The sequence below is a fragment of the Neophocaena asiaeorientalis genome, unplaced genomic scaffold, assembly GCF_003031525.2.
Source record: "Neophocaena asiaeorientalis asiaeorientalis breed wild unplaced genomic scaffold, Neophocaena_asiaeorientalis_V1.1 scaffold501, whole genome shotgun sequence".
Taxonomy (NCBI): Eukaryota; Metazoa; Chordata; class Mammalia; order Artiodactyla; family Phocoenidae; genus Neophocaena; species Neophocaena asiaeorientalis.
This window is the reverse complement of record NW_020172678.1, coordinates 1,005,845-1,030,406: the sequence shown is the minus strand read 5'-3', so window position 1 is coordinate 1,030,406 and position 24,562 is coordinate 1,005,845. Positions and strand designations below refer to the sequence as shown.

General features: G+C 50.6%; 1 protein-coding gene across 1 annotated transcript in view; it reads right to left on the bottom strand.

Moving 5' to 3' along the window:
- Positions 1 to 3,952: 3,952 nt before the first annotated feature.
- The window catches only part of CHST3 (carbohydrate sulfotransferase 3), a 41,619-nt gene continuing 21,009 nt past the window's right edge, over positions 3,953 to 24,562 (bottom strand). Inside the window, exons 2-3 of the mRNA XM_024739750.1 lie at positions 11,417 to 11,638; positions 3,953 to 10,027 (exon numbers count right to left, since the gene is read on the bottom strand). Coding sequence (XP_024595518.1) covers positions 8,746 to 10,027; positions 11,417 to 11,574 — 1,440 coding nt within the window. The 5' untranslated portion in view covers positions 11,575 to 11,638 and the 3' untranslated portion in view covers positions 3,953 to 8,745. The remainder of the gene's footprint in view (positions 10,028 to 11,416; positions 11,639 to 24,562) is intronic.

Sequence of the window (24,562 nt, the reverse complement as noted above, 5' to 3'; positions counted from 1 at the left end):
CACCAGGGAAGCCCTAGTTATCTATTTTATACATATTACTGTATATATGTCAATCCCAATCTCATAATTCATCCCACCACCACCAGCCTGCCCCCCGCTTCCCCCCTTGGTGTCCATACGTTTGTTCTCTACATCTGTGTCTCTATTTCTGCCCTGCAAACCAGTTCATCTGTATCATTTTTCTAGATTCCACATATATGCATTAATATACAATATTTGTTTTTCTCTTTATGTATGACAGTCTCTAGGTCTATCCATGTCTCTACAAATGACCCAGTTTTGTTCCTTTTTATGGCTGAGTAATATTCCATTGTATATATGTACCACATCTTCTTTATTCATTTGTCTGTCGATGGGCATTTAAATTGCTTCCATGACCTGGCTATTGTAAATAGTGCTGCAATGAACATTGGGGTGCATGTGTCTTTTTAAATTATGTTTTTTTTCTGGGTATATGCCCCGTCGTATGCTGGGTCATATGGTAATTCTATTTTTAGTTTTTTAAGGAACCTCCATACTGTTCTCCACAATGGCTGTATCAATTTACATTCCCACCAACAGTGCAAGAGTGTTCCCTTTCCTCCACACCCTCTCCAGCATTTGTTGTTTGTAGATTTTCTGATGATGACCATTCTAACTGGTGTGAGGTGATACCTCATTGTAGTTTTGATTTGCATTTCTCTAATAATTAGTGATGTTGAGCAGCTTTTCATGTGCTTCTTGGCCATCTGTATGTCGTCTTTGGAGAAATGTCTGTTTAGGTCTCCTGCCCATTTTTGGATTGGGTTGTTTGTTTTTTTGATATTGAGCTGCATGAGCTGTTTATATATTTTGGAGATTAATCCTTTGTCCGTGGATGCGTTTGCAAATATTTTCTCCCATTCTGAGGGTTGTCTTTTGGTCTTGTTTATGGTTTCCTTTGCTGTGCAAAAGCTTTTAAGTTTCATTAGGTCCCATTTGTTTATTTTTGCTTTTATTTCCATTGCTCTAGGAGGTGGGGACTGACAGGTCTTTGATGTAGGAATACTCTTGGGCTCCCTCACCTCACCCCTCAGCTCAGATCATTCCAAGGTTCAAGCTTTATGCACTTCCTGGAGGCGTTCAGCTCCAGTTGTCCAAGGTGGCAGCTGGCTCAACCCTGCACCCTTGGCTGGCTGTCTCCTCCCCTCTTCCCCTCCTCCCCTGCCAGGCTGTCTGCAGCTCCCACATAAACCATTTGCTCTCAAATCTTTGTCTCAGCATCAGCTTGTGGTGTAATTCAAACCAAGTGACCCAGTTTTCAAGAGGAAGCAGAAATCTGGTTTTTATATAAAATCCCTTAATTTTAAAGTGGTGGCCAGTTGTTAAAAAGAAAAGCAGACCATGCATGGACCACACATCCACAGGGTAGATGTGGTCCATGGCCAGTGCTGTGCAGGGCTATGTGTGTACCTGGGCCTGGCCTGACCCTGACATCCCTTAAATGCTTCGGCGTCATGGCTTTGGCTATTTTCATGGGTGCTCCTTCCAGCAGCTTGGCTTTATTCTTCCCCTGCATCTCATGAGAATGTCCCCTCCTAGCTGTCACTCTCTGTTCCTCCCTCCCTCCCTCCCTCCCTTCCTTCTCTTATTCTGATTTTCTTGAGCGAGCCTCTCCTGCTGAGTCTTTACTACTTGCTTGCTCTTCTAATAAACTGCATAGCAGCATTTAGCAAGGGGTTTACTAGCTACTAGGGGATTACATCTCCAGGGAACCCGTTTACTGTTGGTAACCTTTGTCCGGCTGTTTCAGAAATGGCTCCTTTAAGAATGACCCCAAGCTCTAGTTTCTCAGATCAATAGTGTCCTGTGGTGTTTATGCCTGGCCTGGTTCTCCAGGGTCTCCACTCTCTGTGGGGGTCAACACATCTTTTGGGTAATGCCACAGAGGCCCTGCAGGTGTGGGTTGATTTGAGGACACGAAGGGTTTCAAGCGACTGGGAGGTTTTATGACAGCTGCATGGATGCCTTGGAGCTGTGAACTCTGACCCATAGCGACCCTGAGGCTGCTACTCCCCACACAGGCTGACTCTTGCTCCTGGCCTGCAGCTCAGTGAGAATGATGTGAAAGTGGGATGGGGCCCTGAAACCCTGGGCTTTTTCTCCCCAGCCACTTCACCTACCACCTTATTGTCTGCTTACCATGGCTTTTAGTCTTACACCTGCAGGTATCTGGTAGGTACACATTGTTCTATAGAATGCCAAAGTCTTGAAAATGTTGTTCGGCAAACAAAAAAAGTTTTCATGGTAAAAGAATTCCACCCATAAAATTTGTTATGAGTGAATCCTTGTAAGCTGGGTCAGACAGAGGAAAGCAGGGCTTCTAAGAGCCTTTAATGCACTAATGTGCACTATGACTTCTTAAGAGAGATTAGGTGACAACAGTTCCTCCAAAAACACTTGGGGCACTGCTACAGACTCTAGGACCTGGCAGTGTGGGGCCTGGCAGGGCTCCGTAAGCAAGTGGCACAAGTCCAAGGCCTCTCTCTGCTGGTGATCAAACTGCCTGCAGGGATGGAGCCAGCTGACTGCCCCCCGGAGACCCCATGGGGTGTTCGGCTCCTTTCCAGGGTGGGTAACTTGGGGTGTAGTGCAGGAAGATTCAGGAACCCCAAGAGGTCTGGAGTGGAAAGAGGCTCAGCCTAGGCTGGTGGCTGAGGGGGCCAGTGCGTGGGGACGTCGCTAGTCTCTGCTCTATGATTAGGGCAATTTGGTTCTCCAGGTGGCCATTTGTGGTAGGAAACACAGCCTAGAAATTAAACTAAATATATCCAGTCCCCAGCAGATTGGACACGGCAGTGGCACCTGGCTGGGGACGGGGTGGCCGAGGTTCCACCCAGATCGGGATGTCATTGTGCTAACTCCTATATTTTAAGGGTTGGGAGGGAAATGGTTTGAGCTTCCAAGACCTGGCCTGGGTGGAATGACAGAGATACAGGTTTGAGTTTGGGGGAAGAGGTCTCATTTCCTCATATCATGCTTTACTCTGTCACCCCTTCACTCCAGGGACCGTTGTCCCCAGTGCTCAGCTCTTCTCTGCCTCCTCATGGCTGCTGCAGTTCCTACTTCCCATCTGTCCCCAAACCCACAAAGCTCCACCAGCTTTGTCTTCCTGTGTTCCAAAAGGAACCCTCGCCCTTTTCCCTGAGGAAATGCCCATTCCCTCCAGGTGGCTGTTAGGAAACAAAAGCGTGGAAATTTAATTTGCACTAAGTTGATATGACTGATACAGCAATGTAATTGCATTAAAATTCTTAGTTGAAAGGGTTCTTGGCAATCTCCGGTGATTTTTGAGATTTTGTTGAAGGCCAAATGAAATCTTAAGTACTCTTTCAACATGTGAAGTGAATCAACGCACAGTTGCTCCAGTGAGAGCATTGCCTGCCCTTTCAGCTGACTTCAATCCATCCCTAAAGGGACTTTTTTGGAACAATGGTTGTCAACTACTAATCACACATTTCATTCTAACGGAAACTGGGGTACAGATTAAGGGAAGTGATTTGCCCAAGGTCACAGGGCCAGAGAGTGGCAAGGCTGGGACTTGTCCCCAGGTCCCCTGACCTTTAGCTAATGTTCTTGTCCCTTCCTGACAATGATGAGGTATTTATCTCTCAGACCTCATCCTTGTAGCCAACTCATCACCAGCTCTGCCATTCTGGTAAAAGAATCTTCATCACACCCTCTGCACTTATCCGTGCTTCCCTTGTGCCTTTCACCCCTGAAGAGTAGGCAGTTTTTCTGACCTGCTTCATGCTGGAAGTTACCCCTTTCCTACTGCTGCTAATTTTTTTCCCTGTTACTTTTTTTTTCCCCCTATTCCCCTCCCCACTCCAGCTTTATTGAGATATAATTGACGTACAAATTTTCCTGTTAAATTTTTACAACCCAGTTGCTGCTGAGAATAAACGCAAAAAAGAGGGCAGAGACATTTCAGATTCTGCTCATTGCGCGTTTTCATTTTTAATTAAATAAATCAAGTAAGCCATCAGGTGATGGGTTCACATTCTGTTCTGCAGAGAAGATCCTGACTGGTGGTGGCCACCAGCTTTCTGAAGGCAGCCCCTGTGTTTCCAGGAGATTGTAGCCACGACAAGAACATCTGGGACATTGATGGCAAGGGGGCTGGGAGCAACGTGGCCAAGCAGGCTGAGCTACATGCTACACATACACACGTGTGGACACATATGTACATACCATGGCCACGTATGGCCATGAAGGGGTATCCTGTACTATGCGCCCATGAAACATGACAGGGGGCCAAAATTCTTGGCAAAAAGAGTTTGCAGGAACCAGGAGGGAGCAGGGGAGCCAGGCAGACTTGGCCTAGAAAGTACAGATGAAAGGGAGACTCTAGGGGGTGACCAGTTCAAGCCCAATGATAGAAGAAGCAAGGAACATAGGTCATTTTATTTGACAAATAAATACAAATAAAATACCTGCTCTACAGTATGAGCTAGGCCCTGAAGATGGCACCATGTAATCTTGGAAACACATAACTAATTAGTCCCCCATGCACAGTATGCAATGACAAAGGTCACAAGACCCTAGGATCTTGAAGTTCTTAAGACATCTGAGCTGCCAATTCTGCTTCATCCTTTTGAGGTAAAGAGCAGCTTCCACTCTTCTGAAACCATGGGCAGTTGAAAGGCCACGTGGCTACATTGAGGAAACCCTGGGCCGCCTCCCTGCCTTCTAGCTGGACCATGTGCTAGCAATCTGCACAGGCAAACTCATCTGTGCAGACTAACAAGGTCCGCCTCTCGGAGCTCAGACTGCACAAGTTTAAAGAAGGAGCGTCCTCTGCAGCCCCCACCCCCTCTCCCTGCCTCAGGAACCCCCCCTCTGAGACCCACCTTTGCCTTCAGCCTTTGGGGATGGCAGTGGGAGAGGACTGCCTTGGGGACACAGCCATCCAGTCTTCTGCCCCTGTCCTTCGTAATCCAGGGCCTCTGAAGGGATAGGCCTCATAGTCAATTAACACAGAACCAGGGCTGGAAGAGACCTTCAGGGTCAGGACCAGACCATCTGATGCTTACATCTCCTGTCTGCTCTCTAGGCCAAGCATACGGCTTCTGGGACAGGGACCTCCTGGAGCTTGTTCAGAAAGCAGAGGTGGAAGGGAAAGACGTTCTTGTAATGGGTCGGTTGGGTCCTCTGCTCTTAAGGGTTTGGTTAGCAGCTGCCCCCTTAGACCAGCCTCTGGCATAGCTCCCAGGCTGAGGGTGCTGGCAGGCAAACATTTTTTTCCCCTGTTCATTTGGTTACTTATTTTCAAGTGAGTGCATCACATAAAGGGACAGAGGGCTAGAATTTGCTTATGTCTCTCAACCTTAATAATAAGTTGGTGATAACCTGCAAGGGCCATGCTACAGAGATCTGCTTCTTCTTTTTCCCTCTTCATGGGACTCAGGAATCCTGCCCCCGCAAAATCCTGCTCCCAAAGACCCTTACCCCCATGTCCTCATCCACTCCAAGGTTTATAAACAAGGCCCAGAGGAGAAGCCAGGAATGGGCAGCAGTGGCGACAGCCTGAGGGTGTTGGACACTGCCCTGTCTCACCAAGGCCTGGAATGTTCTGAACTATTTTTATAGGCTGGGCTAAAGAGGTCTTCACGAAGAAAAAGAAAAACGAATAAACGCTTATTGCTGAATGAGCCTCTTGTTCCCAGGAAGCTGGCGGTGGGCGGAGGTGAGGCCTCAACACTCCCTCTGTCTCCAGGCAGGTGGGTGCTGTGGAGGTGAAGGCTCGTGGGGGGCCAGAGGGAGCAGAGAAACCAGGGCTGGCCTCGCTGGAAGAGGAGGCACTAGCTCCCAGCTGGACCACCTCCCCTAGCCCAGCTCCCTGCTGAAAACCCCTCACACGTTACTCCAACCAGGTCCCACGGAATGTAGAGTCAGTAGTCATCCCTCCCTCTCCTCCCTAAACCCCAAGGGTTCCCAGAGCATTGCTAAGCCCAAGGCAACACTCTCTTGAGGTGTGTCCTATTTCAGATACCTGGACAAAGGGAATATAGCAGAAAGGGCCTTACTGTCATATCTTCAAATCAACAAGAGGAAACCGAGCTAAAAAAATACCCTGCGGCCATTGTGACTCCCGCGCTCTCAGTTTTGTCCTCTCGTGTATTCTGAATCGTCTTGGAGTGTCCTTGTATGTACGAAGTGAATGGTTTCTATTATTATCGTCTTTTTTGATTTGGGTACAGCTTTGAGTCCCTGCAAAAAATAAACTATTTTCTGTCTCTTCTTTTTCACAAAATAAATAAATTAAGTCAACCTGCAGTGTACAAATTGATAATGTCCTGAGAAGTCCCAAAGGTCCATTCTCGGCATAGTCCTCAGAGCTCAGGGGTGGAGGCCTTGGCCCCAGAGGCACAGTAAGGGAAGAAGGAAGAAGTCTGCAGTCCACACTAGGAGGGCCCCAGGAGCCAGAAAGGGCCTTGCATAGAGATGCCTGCCTCCCACCACCCCCAGGTGGGGAATAGTGGAGGGAGCAGGGCAAGGGCTGGGGAAGAATGGCCAGTACTTCTGGGCCTGCCAGAATCATCCTGGCCCCACTCTGCCCCAGGATCAAGTTTTCAGAGCTGGAGTCCTTTTGGACCCCAAATTAGAGCCATTTCCCGGTACAATTTATTCTTGGAACAGAAAACCTAGAGATTTCCTCGATTGGCTGAATCCATGGTGATGGAGACCCAGCAGCTCAAACGCACTGACTGTAATGGATCCCACAAGATGGCCACTGTCCTCACCTTTTCAAAGGCTGGCTTCCTGCCAGGACACCCCCCCCACCTTCCCTATGGCAACACTAGCCGGACCCAGATCCTGTATTTCCCTGCTCCCCATAATACTCAAAACAAAACTCAGCCCTCTGGGCTTGACAATGAGATGGATCTGATACAGAGGTTGTCCAGGAAATCAGAAACAGCCCTTAGTGAACTGCTGACGCTTCCTGCAAGTTCTGAGGTGGTACTGAGTGCTGCTCCCTACTTTGGGGTGGGAATGGGGAAACGCTTCCACTCTGGGGACATCTGCTTGGTCATAGGACCCTGACGCCCCAGGAAATATGTTAGGACCTGGGAGAGATGTTCAAATCTGGCCTCTTCTTGGGGAGGGGGTGAGGATTGCTAATTTATGCTGCCTCTGGACACTCAGCAAAGAACGCCACTGGTTTCTGACATTTGTTCCACGTGGGATCAAACAAAAAAGCCCGTGGGGTGCTGTGGGCTGCCGTGTGGCCACCTTGGCTCTGGTCCTTCTGGGGGAAGGCTCCTCCTCCTCTTCCTCCAGCAGGAGCCAAAGTGCTCCCCACTGGTCTTCCCGGACCCCTCAGCCCCTCAAGCCCACAATGCTTCCAAGCAGCACTCCTGTAGAAACAAACCTGAAAACACAGCCACAAGAGACCAAACCACAAATAACTTAAAAAAAAATAAAACATGCACCCCATCCCACATTGAGTAATACTCTTCCCACAGTCCTAAATGAGGAATTCCAGACACTAACCACATAACCATGACGACGAACCATGTGGCTGACCTCTGTCCCCTGTCTTTTCGGGGGACGGGGTATCCTGATGTGACTTCTCCCTCAGGAGCACTCTGTATGTCCTTCTGCGCCTTGCCCCACAGCGGCCTGGCTGGAAATGACAGGACTCATGAGCTGCCTTTTGCCTTCAGGGACCACTGATGCTCCTGCCAGTCAGGCTTGAGGCCGCTTTCAAATATGGACCTGCTCTCGGGGAGCCAATTGAGCTAGGACAGGGCCTTCGGGCTGCAATCACACGAGGGTCAGCCATGCCATTTCAAACCATGCTGCCTACTAGCAGCAAGGACACGAATGGGTCAGGGGAGGTAGCCACGAGAATCTAAGGTGGGCAGAGGCCATGGACTTGGCAGTTCTGTATCCACCGTTCAGCCTCAAGCTTGGATGGGGAACAGGGTCATGGCCCATGACCGTATATCATTCCCCCCTCCCCGAATAACTCTAAAAGGTAAGCAGAGGCTTTTCTTTAGGTGTGTGATACAGATAAAGCATAAAGCAACGGGGAAGATTTTTTCTGTGTGTGTGTTTGTGTTTTTATGTTCTTCTGCCTCTCTGTGTGGTGTGAGTGTAGGTATTTGTCTTTATATGTTTGTTTTGTAGCTCTATATAGAGCTGATTTCACCTCTCCCCAGGGACCCACCCAGATGCCACACTGGATTATGGAGAAATTCGGAAACTGAAAGGTTCACACTGAGTACAGCAGGGGGTCTGACTGTGACTAGTCAGTGTCTGAAACCCCTTCTGGTTGTTAAATATTTGTGGACTCTGACCCACAGGATCTACAGGCACCTATGTGTGTTTCACGTATATTTCGGTGTGTGTGTGTGTGTGAGTGGGAGAGACAGAGAGACAGAGAGAGACAGAGAGAGAGAGGGAGAGAGAGGCGAGAAAGGCTTGTCAATAGGCTCGGGCCTGCCTGGGCCTGCTCAGGACACCACAGCCCCTTAGGTCTGGGTTTGACAGCCCTCAAAAGGACTGGCCACTGTCCTGTTCTCAGCGGGAAGCTCCAGGCCCACAGCTAGGGCGGGGAAGCGAGCGGGCTGAGGGCCTACTTCTACAGCGCAGGCGCCACCTACGCCCTGCACGTCTTCCTGCCCACCCCTGCGGCGGCGCTGCAGTCTCCCAGCTGGCCCGGGTGAGGCCGGCAAGGCGGGGCTTTCACCAGGAGGGGTGCTCGACGCCCCGGGTCCCCTACGTGACCCAGAAGGTGCCGCGCTCCTCCAGCAGGCTGACGGAGCGGTTGGAGAGCGAGGCGGCGTCCTGCACAGGCTTGTAGCCAAAGAGGCGCATGGCGGGGCCGCAGGCAGCCTGTACCACCTGCGCTAGCTTGAAGGGCATGCTGAAGCGCCACTTCTCAAACTGCTCCGAGGAGTTCTTCTGCGTGGAGTAGATGCCGTCGTGCGCCGCCTGGGTGTTTTTCTGGATCCAGTCCTCCACCTGCGGGGTCAGGGGAATGCCTGCAAAGCGGTACATCTCCTGGGCCTTCTGCAGCGGCCTGAGGGCCACGTCCTCGTAGCGCACCAGCATGTAGCGGCCCCGCAGCCACGCCGGCTGCCTCAGGCCCAGCTCAGCGGACAGGCGGATGCTCTCACAGTTGCCCTTCAGCCGCAGCACCTCCTCCTCCCTCAGCTGGTCCTGTCCCTTGGCCAGCCACTTCTTCCAGGTCTCGTACTTGTCAGCAAAGGCCACCATGCGGGAGGCTAGCACAGCGCGGGGGTCGCGCACCAGCTGGATGACGCGGAGGTCCAGACGGGGGTCCTCGGCCAGCGGCTGTAGGAACTCCAGCTGCCGTATGCGGACGGCCTTGATTGCCATGTGCTCCTTGCGGCGGCAGGCCTCGGAGGCCAGCGTCATGTTGAGGAGGCCGCAGCGGCGGTTCTTGCAGGGGTACTTCTCGAATACCTTCTTGACGAGGGGCGTGCAGACGGGGTCCTCGCAGAGGGAGCGGCTGGATCCCCGGCGGAACACGAACTGGGTCAGGTGGTCCTCGGGTGCCGGGATGATGAAATGCTCCAGGAGGTACAGGTCGCACAGGAAGAGCTGCTTGAGCACGTCGCGGTATACCAGGGCCGAGCCTGCGGCGTTGGCGCCGCCCTGCTCGAAAGACACCGTGCGCTCGATGTGCCACAGCGGCTCGAAGAGGTAGAAGATGTTGCCCTGCTGATTGAAGAACTCGCCCACAAACGAGGAGCCCGTGCGCGTGGTGGCCATGAGGAGCAAGTGGCGCCGGGGCGGGGCCTCGGCGGGTGGGCGGGACTCCTGCTCCCACTCTGTGGTCTCCTCCTCAGCCTCCTCTGCCGGCGCCACGCCTAGCTGCAGACTGAGGTTTCGCAGGCGGCTCTGCAGCTGCGTGAAGGCCGAATCCAGCTCACTCAGGGACAGGAGGGATGCGTTCTCGGCCAAGACTAGGGCTGGGTCGGTGCTATTGGCATCTACCAGGGATTGGGGGATCTGCTTCAGTTTGTCCGAGACCCTGCGAGAACAGAGGGATACCGGGGTCAATGACTGACTGGGGACTCCATCCCCTGTGCCACCCTGAGGAGCATCCCAGGATAATCACCCAGAAGCCGACTCTGAGGCAAGGATTTGAGTGTAAGTAGTTTATTTGGGACTTGATCACAGGAAGAACGGGTAGAGGGGTAGGGAATTGAGGCAGGGAGGAAAGGAAGTCCATAAGGGTGAGCAGGCTACCCCTGTGGCCAAATCGCCCTGCAGGAGGAACCCCAGGAGACGGTGTAGATAGAACACACCTCAGGATTCTCTACCCAAGGGGTGTGAAGCTCCCAGTTGGCCTTGACTGAGGGCTGCTCCCAGAGGCATTTACTCCCCAGGACTTGTGGCTTGCCAGTGTGCAGGTGGAGAGAATGCCCTCAGGTGGAGAGTTGCAGGATCTTGCAATAGGACCCAGTAGGCACAAACTGGAGCAGTCCATGCTAAGGAACCCAGGCAGGGCACTGACATAGTGCCTACTACATAGCCCTATTCCTAACCTACCCATCCTGGTTGATGCTTTCTTGTAGGGGTTGTGCTTGGGAGAGAAGGTCTGTGAAATCTTTCTATGTCTTGCAGGCCCACTAGCAGGGCCACTGCACACAGCGGTACACTGCCAACTCTAGGGGGCAGCATTCCCAGCGTAGCTGTTGTGAGTGCACACCCCTGGAGTTGAACAGTGCACAACCTGGGCAGCTGAACATGGCAGCCCTGCCCACCACGGTATCTGTACCAGGACCCTGCCTCACCCTCATCCATGACTTCAGATTGCTATAGGAGATATGCTGTTAATGTGAGGCATCATCCTAGGCCAGGAAGTTAATTAATAATAATAACCACAGCCAGCAAGTACAGGACACCAACTGTGTGTCAGGCACAGGGCTAAACGCTTTTACATTTTCTTATTTAATCTTTACAACAAGGCAGGCCCCATTATTAGTCACATTTTACAGAAGAGAGACTTAAGACAGAAAAGTGAAATAATTTGTCTAAGCTGTCACAGCTAGAAAGGGCCAGAATCAGGGGAATTCCCTGGCGGTCCAGTAGTTAGGACTCCATACTTCCACTGCAGGGGTCATGGGTTCAATCCCTGGTGGCGGGACTAAGATCCTGAAAGACGTGCGGTGCGGCCAAAAAAAAAAAAAAGTGCCAGAATCAGGATTCCAACTCAAACTGCCTGAGTCTGGAGCCCAAGTCTCACAGCTGTGCAGTCATGAGGACATGGGCATGACCTACTGCCTGGGCACAGGAGAGGTCTGATGATTACTGGTTGAGGGATTGCCTTTGTAGGTCCACAGAGAGCCCTATAAGCTACCTCTCTGCCCCCACCCACCCCACCTTGATAGGGAAGACTTGTGCTTGCATCCCTCACCTTGATATGATTTTATTTTCCTTTTCAATGAAGACAAAAACCACCACCACAAAACCCAGGAAAAGGGCATATTTGCTCCTCATTCTCAGGCTGTGCAGAAAGTGTCGGCAGTCCTGGGGCAGAGTGAGTCCTTTCTCCATGGGGAAGGGTAGGGCCATGGGCACTCAGCTTGGGGACATCACTCAGGACCTGGCTCGTTGTTCAGGTGGGGGACACCTGGTCCTGTGGAGAGATGAGCGGTCAGGACACCCTTGTCTGTAGATGAGAACAAACAGGAGCTTTTCCACCAGACTTTTGGGGACCACAGCCCTGTTTTGTCAGAACCCCAGACCCACTCTCCCAATGAACTATGCCCCAGAGACTTGAAATGAGGTCATTCAAAATACCAATGAACCTTCTGATTCGTCCATGTCACTTCCAGCAGTTTATGCTTTGACTTCACGCATGACTGAAAGGCAAGTGTATGAAAAGAATACTCCTTGCAGTAAACATGTTTGCAATAGCCAAAGAGTGAAAACATCTAAATAAAATATGATGGAGGAAGCAATGGATTATTATGCAGCCACGAAGAATAATGAGGTGGATCTACTCATGCTGATGTGAATAATCTACTATATATTGGGTTGGCCAAAAAGTTCGCTCAGGATTGTCCGTAAGATGTTACAGAAAAACCCAAATGAACTTTTTGGCCAACCCAATATGTTATAATTTTATATATAAATAATGTGTATACATTATACATAAGTAAGCTGCAGACATAGTGTGTTTATATAGGCTAGGGTTTCTTAGCGTCAGCACTATTGACTTAAAAAAAATTTTATTGGAGTGTAGTTGATTTACAATGTTGTGTTAGTTTCTGCTGTACAGCAGAGTGAATCAGTTATACGTACACATATATCCCCTCTTTTTAAGATTCTTTTTCCATATAGGTCATTACTATTATTATGCAGCCACGAAGAATAATGAGGTGGATCTACTCATGCTGATGTGAATAATCTACTATATATTGGGTTGGCCAAAAAGTTCGCTCAGGATTGTCCGTAAGATGTTACAGAAAAACCCAAATGAACTTTTTGGCCAACCCAATATGTTATAATTTTATATATAAATAATGTGTATACATTATACATAAGTAAGCTGCAGACATAGTGTGTTTATATAGGCTAGGGTTTCTTAGCGTCAGCACTATTGACTTTTAAAAAAAATTTTATTGGAGTGTAGTTGATTTACAATGTTGTGTTAGTTTCTGCTGTACAGCAGAGTGAATCAGTTATACGTACACATATATCCCTTCTTTTTAAGATTCTTTTTCCATACAGGTCATTAGAGTTCCCTGTGCTATACAGTATGTCCTTATTAGTTATCTACTTTATATATAGTAGTGTGTGTATGTCAATCCCAGTCTCCCAGTTTATCCCTCCTCTCTACCCTTTCCCCCTTGGTAACCGTAAGTTTGTTTTCTACATCTGTGACTCTATTTCTGTTTTGTAAATAAGTTCATTTGTACCTTTTTTTAATATTCCACATATAATCAATTTCATATGATATTTGTCTTTCTCTGACTTACTTCACTCAGTATGACAATCTAGGTCCGTCCATGTTGCTGCAAATGGCATTATTTCGTTCTTTTTTTTTTTGCGGTACACGGGCCTCTCACTGTTGTGGCCTCTCCCGTTGCGGAGCACAGGCTCCAGACGCGCAAGCTCAGCGGCCATGGCTCACGGGCCCAGCCACTCCGCGGCACGTGGGATCTTCCCGGACCGGGGCACGAACCCGTGTCCCCTGCATCGGCAGGCGGACTCTCAACCACTGCGCCACCAGGGAAGCCCTATTTCGTTCTTTTTTATGTCAGCACTAATAACATTTTAGATCAGATAATTCTTTGTTGTGGGGATTGTCCTGTGCATTGTAGGATGTTTAACAGCATCGTTGGCCTCTACTCATTAGATAACAGTAGAATCCCCTTTGCTCAGATGTGACAATCAAAAATATCTCCAGACATTGTGAAATGTCCTCTGGGCAGGGGGGAGGTACAAAATCATCCCGGGTTGAGAACCTCTGATGTAGTATGATCCCATTTGAAAAAAAAAAAAATTAAGGGAGAGAAAAGTGGACTGTGACCACAGGCATACACAAGGCCTGTAACAAAGAGACGGGTAGGTCAGGAGAGAAGGATGGGGTGAGTCTTAATGTTTGCTGTGTAATACTGCACTATTAGAAATTTTACCATGCAGATGTATAATTTTTGTTTTTGTTTTTTGTTGGCTGCGTTGGGTCTTCGTTGCTGCGCGCGGGCTTTCTCTAGTTGCGATGAGCGGGAGCTACTCTTCGTTGTGGTGCATGGGCTTCTCATTGCAGCGGCTTCTCTTGTTGCGGAGCACGGGCTCTAGGTGCGCGGGCTTCAGTAGTTGTGGCTCGTGGGTTCTAGAGCGCAGGCTCAGTAGTTGTGGCACATGGGCTTAGTTGCTCCGCGGCATGTGAGATCTTCCCGGACCAGGGATTGAGCCCGCGTCCCCTGCATTGGCAGGCAGATTCTTAACCATTGTGCTACCAGGGAAGTCCCGGATGTATAATTTTTTAAAAATTAACTAAAGGTTTTCCACCATAGCATGTGAATTCTAACAAAGTCCTTCACATGGCCTCAGCCTTCAGGTCTCAGCTTCGTGGGGCAGCTTCCCCGGGATAGGTTAGGGCCTCCTTGGCCCCGCCACAGTACAAAGACTCTCTTTAGCACCTGAGACTTTGTCATAAAGCAGGCCCACTTGTAATGACTTGTTCAGTGCTGATCATCCCTTTGGGGAGGGTGGGGAGTTTGTCTGGCTCCCTCATTATCCCTTAGCACTGGGCCAGGCACACAGGAGACACTCATGCACGGCTGCTAAATGACAGAATGGTTAAAGGAATAAATGACACTTAGCGGAAAGTGTATATATTTTTTAAAGCTGGAGTAAAAACACCATTGCCCAATGGAGCCTGAATCACCATTTCTTTCACTCATCCTCACCATCACACACACACACTGTCCCATACCACAAGCCGCAAGATTCCAGCACAACCCCCTCTTCCAAAAGTCTATCCCTTTCTCCACAAGGACCCTCATCCATGGGAGACAGTCTGCTCCAAGTTTGGAAAAATCTTATTGTGACCTTGTGCAGGACATCCAGGACCATCCTTCCTTCTGGGAATAATGAATTTCTTCCAAGCTGATGACATGGGGGAGTGGGAGGGCAGAAAGGAGGGTCCCAGGGCTGCACCTTCATCACACAATGGAAGTGGCTTTAGGGACAGCCAGAAAATCTACCCTCTGGAGAAAGCAGTGAGGCTTGTGAGAAGACAGATGTGTACCCTGGCAGCTGGAGTGGAGTTCCTCAGCTGTGCAGGGCAGAGTGGTGGTGGGGCAGTGGGCAGCTCTCCCTGGCAGAATGCTGGGGTGCTTTGTGAGTGTGGGTAGTTGGAGCGGAGCCAGGAGGGAAGAGGGCCGCAAGGCCATTTCAAGGGCAACTGAATATTTTTGCTTCTTCCTAATTCTTCTGGGCCATTTCCTATGCACTCATTAAACAGATATTTTCTGAGCACCTCCTATGTGCCATTCTAGGCACTGGCAATACAGCAGTGAACAAGCAGACCCAGCCCATGCCCTCATGGGGCTTACACTCTCGTTGAAAGAGTCAACTAGAAGGATATGGGTAGATGAAATGTATTGAAATTTATAAAGTTACTACTCTATACCTGGTGTCATGCTAAGCACTTGATTTGCATTTCCTCATTTCACAAAAGCCCTATTAGGTAGCGACCAGCCCATTTTACAGATGAGGAAACTGAGGTTGAGAGAGATTAATTAATTTGCCCAAGGTTCCTCCAGCGGCAGCCTGATCACCCCTCTCAGATCTACGTCATTCCAGCCTCTTGATGTTCCACAGTGACACCCCCCCCACCCCCGCCATAGCACATGTGTTTGGGCTTTCCAGCTGATGGTCTGTCTTTCTCCCATTCCCAGACTGCAAGTTCTCTGAAGTCAGGACCAGCGTCTAGAATGGCATCCACCACATATCAGCTGCCCAGCAAATCACTGGTGAGTCAACCCATTGAAGCTGGTGCCTGGAAGGCTGTCAGCATTCATTTGCAGAATGCCGGGCAGGGCCATGTTCCCCATGCACCCAGTTTAGCCTGTGGTGGGATGCGAGGCCACCTATCCTGCTGGGAGGGTGAGCCCCAGTACTGAGTCTGCAGAGCACAAAGGATTGAAATCCTAGCTTTCTTCCCTCTCGGCTCTCAGCTGAGAGTTGCCTGGGTCTGATGATGTGAGGGAAGCAGAAGGAGCTAGGACCAAAAGTCCTGGGCTCTTGTCCTTTCTGCATGTCTACCATGCTGTGTGGCATTGTATAAGTGACTTAACCTCTCTGGGCCTCACTTTCTTCACTGGTAGCATGGAAAGGGTGGTTCCTACTGCATAAAGTTGCTGTGAGGAGCAGTATCTGGTACATGGGAGAGGGAGAAAAGGCAGGTGTGGCCCAGGGGGAGTTGCGTTCACTGTCTTCTCTCTTTTGGGTCTAACGTCTTTGGTAAGATTTACAACTTTGGCTGCCTCGATGACAAAGATCCTGAACCTTCTCCTCCCCTCCCTTCCGGGCACTGTTTCTATTTTTGAGTCGCTGTCCCAGCCCCCTCACCCCCCAAATAATACCAGATTCCTGAGAACCTTCACGACATTGCCCTAAAAGGAAGACGCAAGGGTGAAAACTCCCTCCAAATGAAACCGCAGGCAGGCTGTTGGCTCCTTTGCCCTGCCCAGGCAGGCTACCCCTAGGGTTAGCTTTGGCAGGCCAGCAGGCAAGTGGGCAGGCAGGCGAGAGAGGTTTAGACCCGGGGGTAGCAGAGGGTCACAGATGCCAGGAGATCACGGGTCATGAGGGATGAGGACAGGGCTGGGATGGGGGTCACTCAGGTAGAACCTGGCCTGCAGGAGGCCCTTTGCAAGAAGTGTGTCTGTGATATCTGTGACACTGGACAAAACTTTGTGCTACCTCCCTCCCCAAACCCGTGGTGCCCCCCTTGCTTAGCTCATGGGAAGAATGAAAAATCTCTTCCTTTACTTGACGGATGCCATCTCCCAGGGGAGTACTTGATACCTTCCCTCCCCCCAACACCAGCAAAAGGAAATTGTGACAGCCAAAGGAAAAGGTGGTACGTCCCTGCTGGGATGCCAGTGGAGGTCATATTTCCAGGGCACCAGGGTCAGTGCTGAGGAAAGCCAGGGGCAGGTGCCAGCCCAGCGCTGCCTGGATGCAGTGGGGAGTGGGGCAGCTGTCCTGGGCCCAGTTATACTCAGTACTCAGCTCAAATGTCCCCTCCTCCGGAGTCCTTCCCTGACCACTGACCTAAAGTTGACCATCTCCCCTCTCCCTATCATGTTCCCTCTCAGCACCCTGCTTTACTTCCTTCCAGGATGGAAGTGTACTTGTTTGCTGCCTATTTCAGTCACTGGAATGTGAGCTCGCTGAGGGGAGAGCTCTCTGTCTGCTTCCTCCTTGTATGCCCAGTGCCCGGCTCCATGTGCACCAGGCATAGTAGGTGTCTCATAATTTTCGTAGAATGAATAGATGGATGCCCTTTCCAAAGCACTTAGCCCACTGTCAGATGCTTAATCATTCTAAGTTGATGGAAAATACAAAGAGGAAGAAGAAAAAGCCCTTGTTCCCCGAGTGAAGCATATGTGTGCGCTCTGACCTGTGCTGCGGATATGCACTGATTATATGTCCTGAGTGTGTACTACAAGCGTGGGCTGAGTGGATACTACACGTATATACTACATGTGTGTGCTACGAGTGTGTACTATGGGCAAACCTTGGGGCTTGGGGCTTCACATACGTCAGTCTCTTGAATTATATCAATCTGGGATGCCTTTTTGAGGATAAAGAAACTAGGCCTTGTGGCTTTCAGTTCCAAGTCTCTCCAGCTATGTGCTAACAGTAGGGAGGGCAGAAACCAGCGAAGGCGTCCTAGGCAATCTCAGTGAGGGAGTGCACTGGAAAGAAAGCAGGCTGTGATCTGAGGCCCGAAACTCTAGGCACCAGCTCCTCTACCCGGCTCTCCCCTCCGAGGCCTTTCTGCTCAGGCCTCCCTTGTGACCTGGCAAGGGGCCTTCACAAGAGAACAGCTTTCTACTTGGATGGCTCCCAGGCAGGCCCTGGGCCTGCTGCTGCCTCCCGTGGGGGAGGTGGGGTCCCAGAGTCTGCTGTGAACAGCGCTCTGATAAGGGATGGGCCCTGCCAGACGTTGCATCAGGCAGCAAAGCTCCACTCCCCTCCCTTGGCTTGCTCGGGGCCAAGAGCACAGTGGGGACTGGGGCCTCAGCTGTGGCAGGCCCTGCTCACAGCCTTTGCACTGGGCAGGAGGGGCAGCCGCCTGAGCCGAGGGAGGCCAGGAGCTGAGATGGACGAGGCTCCTGGGCAGAGATGCGAGCAGTGAAGCCGATCGTGGGAAAATTCTGAACTAACTCATGAGCGGCAGCCCTCGGGGGCCGGGAGGCTGCCGCAACCATGCCGTGTTGCCAGACACCTGGGAAGGGAGACCTCGGGGGGCTTTCTGTGAGTTGTCTCTAGATCCCCTAGAGTGGAGACGGAGGGCAAGAGCACACGTGCTCATAGGTGACCTCTGCTTGGGGGATGCAGGAGTCCATCCAGGGGCCTGTCCAGGCAAGGTTCTGTTTCACAAAGGGACGCCCAGAGATGGCTTGGGCTGTCGAGCTTAGCATCTGACAAGAGAGTAAATGGCCAGGAGCCATTGGATGAACCAGTGAGCGAAGGAATGAGAGAACGAGGAAGTGGATGGAGGCCTGGCTGATGGATGCTCCCCTGAGCAGCCCGGGGCTATCATTCCTCCCCAGATCCCTCACATCCCAGGGCTCCAGCTTCCTCTCCCAAGAACAAACCATCTAAAACTTCCTTTTGGGCACATGTCCAACCTTAGCCAAGATAGAGCCAGAGTACGCGCTCCAAGGGTGGAGGTATGTGTCACCTGAGTGGCAGTGGGCATCCAAGAACTCGTGAGAAGCTGTGGGCCAGAGCCACGAGGTGGACCACGGGGCTGAGGCCAGCCTGGTCGGGGTGGGGCCTCCACAGACTTGGAGGGAGCCAGCCCTGGCCGGGACAGACCCCGCTGCCCCTCGGCCCCGTTTGGCTGTGCGGGAGTAAGGGGCAGCACACTCTCTACCCCCAGGGCCTGCTCAGCTGTGTGAGAAGCACATCCTGTGCAGAACGCTGATGGCTGCACGGATACGGGCCCCGAGAACAGTCCCAGCCTCCCTGTCCGCACAGGTACCTCCCGTGCCTCTCACGCTGAACCCTAGGCCCTGGGCCACGTCGGAGCCGACCCACTGCTCTGGGCTTTCCCTTGCCCAGTCAGGAGCTGCGGCAGAGGCTGGTATCCAGGAGGCCCCTAGCCATGCAGCCAGGCAGCCTGGTGAGGAGTCTGTTGGCTTCTTTGGAACCGACCTGGACGTGCGCTGAGATTCATGGCCAAGGATGTGCACCCAGCTCTGGAAGTCCAACGTGTGAGAAGCGACTTGAGTGTCTCAGCAGACAGGGCTGGCTAAGTAACTGCAGTGCACTGGCACAATGAAAGCAAGCCAGGCAGGGGTTAAAAACACGGATGCGCAGCTACAAAAATGGGGTATTAAGTGATGATTCTTTTCACTTTCTACCCTTTTGGATTTGAATTTTTGACAACCATGCACATGTACCACTTTAATTAATAAGCTTTAAAATCTCATCTGAAGCTTAAAAAGAGAAATGTAAGGTTACTTTGAAAGCAGCGTGGAAAATGCATTGGAAGAAGGAAGGACTGGAGGCCGGGAGAGCAGGCTGTCCCTTCTGCACTGGTTCAGGAGAGAGAAGGCGGCCTGAGCAAGCAGGGACAGAGTGGACAAGAGGATGGACAGACATGTGAAACCTTAAGGAAACCCGCGTGGTGCGTGTGACTTGCATAGCGTGGATGAGCCTTGAGGACAGTATGCTTATGAAGTGAAATAAGCCAGACACAAAAGGACAAATCCCGTATGATTCAACGTACATGAGGTACCTAGAGGAGTGCAATTCGTAGAGACAGAAAGAAGAAGGGTAGTTGCCTGGCCCTGGGGGCAGGGGAAATGGGGAGTTGGTGTTTAATGAGGGCACAGTGTCAGTTTGGGAAAATGAAAAAGTTCTGGAGATGGATAGTAGTGAAGGTGGCACAACATGCATGCACTTAATGCCACTGAACTGTGCACTTAAGAATGGTTAAAATAGGGGCTTCCCTGGTGGCGCAGTGGCTGAGAGTCCGCCTGCCGATGCAGGGGACACGGGTTCGTGCCCTGGTCCGGGAAGATCCCACATGCCGCGGAGCGGCTGGGCCCGTGAGCCATGGCCGCTGAGCCTGCGCGTCCAGACCCTCTGCTCCGCAACGGGAGAGGCCACAACGGTGAGAGGCCCGCGTACAGCAAAAAAAAAAAAAAAAATTGTTAAAATAGTACATTTTATGGTATGTCTATTTTCCACAGTAAAAAAAAAAAAATTCATAAACAATAGGCAGGGTGAAGGAGGGCAACAGAGGACTCCAGGAGGATCCCTGGTTCCTTCCTTGGACAGCATTCCTGTTCTCTGCTGCACCCACAGCGCCTGGCACGTGGCAGGGCTCATAATGTTTGTGAGGTGAATGAATGGATTCATAACTGTGTTTAAGAATTGGCTGAGTTTCTTGTAGTTTCTCTTCCCCCATGTTAGTGAGGAAGATGACTAACATGCCATTGATTTTATATATAGAGAGAGAGAGAGGGAAAGAGACAGAGACAGAGAGACAGACATAGAGACACAGACAGACATTTTGGAAAAACCTGAACAAATTATAGTGACTGGGCTTCCCAGGTGGCACAGTGGTTGAGAATCCACCTGACGATGCAGGGGACACGGGTTCGTGCCCCGGTCCGGGAAGATCCCACATGCCACGGAGCGGCTGGGCCCGTGAGCCATGGCCGCTGAGCCTGCGCGCCCGGAGCCTGTGCTCCGCAATGGGAGAGGCTGCAGCAGTGAGAGGCCCGTGTACCGCAAAAAAAAAAAAAATTATACAGTGACTGTCTTGACTTCTTTGCTTTTACATATTGACTTTGAAGCCCTGTGACCTTAGGAAAGGAGCTTAAACTTGAGTGGTTTCATTATTTATAAATGGGACACTTAACAGCATCTACTGTATACTCAGTGGTCGTGAGGAATTCAATAAGATGCTGGTGAAATGCTTAATCCAAGCCCAAGTTGTGATAAATGGTCCTACTAAGGAACCACTCACCCTGTCTTTACAGATGCAGCAGACTCTGTGGCTTGTGAGTAGTGGCAAGTACTGGAATGGTTGCAGTGGGGTGGGGGTCTCAGTCCCCTAAAAATACCAGGGTGAAGGAAACAGTGATAACCTGATCTGACCACAGCTAGAGACACCCCTCAGGCAGAGCCAACATCTGCTCATTTATGGATAGCATTTGGCTCTGGGCATCTCATCCTCTCTCAGCCTCATCTGGGGATAAACTTGCTGACTTTCCCCATCCCGAGCACTGCAGTCACCCGTAGCCCTGAAGCAGCAGAGCAGCCGAAGAGAGACCCAGAAACACCATAGGCAGAACCCTTAAGGATGCTCTCTCCCCAGCTTCCCTATAGGCCAGAGCTGCTCACAAATTCCATACGGCCCCCCATCTCCAGGAAGTGCTGAGTGCGCTGACAGGAGTGGCTGCAGAATGACAGAAGCCATGGGGTACAATGGACCCCTGCGGAGTAGCCAGCTCCACTCTGGCTGTGGTGAACAAAGGCATCAGGCCTCAGATCTGTCAGGCTGAGGTCAAGTTGAATGCCAGTGGATTTTGCCCCCAGGACAAAATCACGCTGTCAGCAGAGACTCAGGCCAGCAGCCTTACACAAAGCAGCTCGGCTTCCCAACTCTAGCTGTACTTGCCTTCAACTGTGCAAGTGTGCATTTCTCTCGGAAAGGTCCAAGAGAAATTTTTCCTATACACTACCCCACCAATCATGAAAAACGTGGCTTTTGCCCTAAAACTGCAGAATGTCAGGATTGGAAAGGACTTGCAAATTTTCTTATCCACGCTTCCTCTTTTTTCATCTATAGCAATTCAGGTTCAGAGAAGGGAAGTGCTTGACCAAGGCATAACTGGATGGTGACAAAACTTGAACTACTACATAGGTCTCCTGCCTCCCAGGTTAGTGATGGCCCTGCCAAACTTTATCACCCTGACTCTCATAGCTTAGCCCACTCAATAACCTTCAGCACAGGGATGTCAAATAAATGGTACACATTCCACTCAGCAGTCCTATGCCTGGGGCAGACATCACTAATCAATCATTGTCCTCTTTTCAGCTGAGACTAGATGTAGCCTCATAAGCCTTCTCAGTGCAGTGCCAATCCATTAGAGCTGGCATGTGAGATAAAACCACTTTGCCCCTCCAACTTTATGGGATCCTTACTGGCTACCAAACAAAATTCCTCACCCTCCTTTAGTTTACCATTCTGCTGTCTGACATCACCCCTCAATGCCAGCCAAATTCCAAGTCTCCTCCTACATAAACCTTCCATTCAAGCACATGTGCCTTGTACATCCATCCTCCAAGCCTTTCACTTAACACATAAAGGCCTTTACTGAACAAAACACCACAGATTACAATTAATGGTGAGGTCACTAAGAATAGTTAAAGCATCGAAATTTGCAAAAAAAAAATTGCTTTTGAAAAGAACTGCAATGGATGCAAGGTTCTTATAATTCTACCTTTCTCCCTCACTTGGCTTGTGCTTTCATGAATGAGAGTGGAGGTAGCGTTACAGAGAGCCTAGGACACTGCACGGAATGGCTGCCAATCCCTTCCACACCACAGCTGGCAAAGATCTTCACACGGCTAATTTTATATTGTTAGTCACATGCCTTTATATGTTTTTATGAATAAGAGCCAAAATTTTAGAAGTCTTAGGGCTTTCCTACAAAGTGTTTTTTGGATTTTGAGAAAATTTGGGCAAGTCCATTGGAGTGTGTCCATAATCTGCCATGGGTATTACAGCAGAAAAAGGTTGAGGCCAGTTGCCTAAAGAAAGCATATACGGGCAAATCAAAATGATGCGTGGTGCCACTTTTTCCCATACTGGATTGAAGAACCAAATGTTCCATAATATATTGTGTGGGTGAAATTCTAGGGAAACAACTGGCAGAAACTTGGTGCTCACTGGGTACCCCCATGCTCTCTACCTTCCCCAGCCCCTCCTGCAGTTAGGTTGGGCCAGTGACCAGGTTCTGACCTGTGGGGATGTAGGTTAAAGTGCTATAAGCCACTTCAAGTCCTGTAAAATGATCCCACACATTCCCCAGGTCCTCTCTTCTCTTGCTGTGACAAGACTGGAGGCCACATGTTCCAACTGGCTTAATACAATGTGGAAGCAGCCCAGATCCTGCGCCGCTGCTTGGAGAGTCACCCCACCTGCATCAGATGTGATGCAAGTACAAAATTAGCCTTTGTGGTGCCGAGCCACCATGACAGGATTTCTGAGATTACTGGGAAGAGAAAAACTCTCAATGCATAAGCCCAGGATCCCCTTCCTGCTTTCTCCTACTGACTGACATTCCTAAGGAGACTTTCTGCACCGGAGAATGTTCATGTAAGGGACAGATGGAGAGGAGAATTTCTCTTGCTCCCTGGTTTTTTTTTCCAATCCTACTGTCTTCAATGCAGAGGATACAGAATTTGGATCGTCCAGGGTGGTCTGCAGTCCCACAGTTTCCTCAAGCCCCCATTTAATCCTTCCTGTTAACAGTAGGCAGGGGCTTTATTCCTTGTGACTCTTCTCTTTTTCACCAGGGAGTTCTGCCCACCATCCAGGCGCCAGATCTGTAGGGGAGTTAGCGGTAGGAGAGAGGGGAGCAGCCTGGGTCTTAGCCCACACCGACTACTGCTATTGTCTGGGCTGATCAATGGCCACGAAGGAGTCCATCTATACCCAGCCCTTGGAGAGGACAGCCGGAGTCTGAAGGTGGGGAGAGAGGTCCAGGCTGTCAACGTCTAACTGCTCTGAGGACTAGACAGGGGGGACTTGCAATCAGACTTGGTTTGGGTGCCAGCTCTCCCATTTATTCTCTAGTGATTTTTTAAAATTAATTAATTAATGTATAGCTGCGTTGGGTCTTCGTTGCGCATGGGCTTTCTCTAGTTGTGGTGAGCGGGGACTGCTCTTTGTTGCGGAGCACAGGCTTCAGTAGTTGTGGCACGTGGGCTCAGTAGTTGTGGCTCGCGGGCTCTACAGCGCAGGCTCAGTAGTTGGTTGTAGTGCACGGGCTTAGTTGCTCTGCGGCATGTGGGATCTTCGCGGACCAGGGCTCGAACCCATGTCCCCTGCATTGGCAGGCAGATTCTTAACCACTGCGCCACCAGGGAAGCCCTCTCTGGTGATTTTAAGCAAGGTATTTAACTGCTCTGAGCCTGGGTCAGCCCTACGGGGTTGTCGTGAGCATCAGGTAAGCTTGTGTGAGGCTCTGAAAATAAGGAGGACTGCATACAGGCTGGTCATCATTACAGGTCTGGACCAGTGTGAGCCAGATCCTGTCTATGCTGATGGCACTGTTGGTTTACACCCTGCACGCACATCTCTCTCCCAGCTGGGCTGCAGGCTGCCGCAGGGGAAGGACACTGGCTGATTCACGTTGCCTTTTCCTATGGAACCAGCCCAGAAAATCCTTGCCTGCTGTGGCTTTGCTGCTGCTATTACTATGGGCCAAGGACCCTCATTTCTGGCATGATTTGGAGGGCCGCTCACCTAATGCATCAGGTCCCAGGCCTAGACACACCTGGATATGGCAGTTGCCAAACAGTTTCAGCCTTCTCAGCTGGGAGGGCAAGTCATTTCGATTCCTGGGCCAAGGCCGATCAATTGGAAGTGGCCGCCTGAAGCGTGTTTGAAAAGGTCGCTCTCCGCAGGAAAAGAGTGTGGTGGCTGCTTGGTGACGTCTACTGCGGCTAGAGCGGTAGCACACCGTTGTGCATTCGCTGAACCTGCTTGAGCACTGCTTTTCGACCCTGACAGCATGTGAGAATTATCTGGAGTTTCAGAAATTGCTGAGGCCCGGGTCCCACA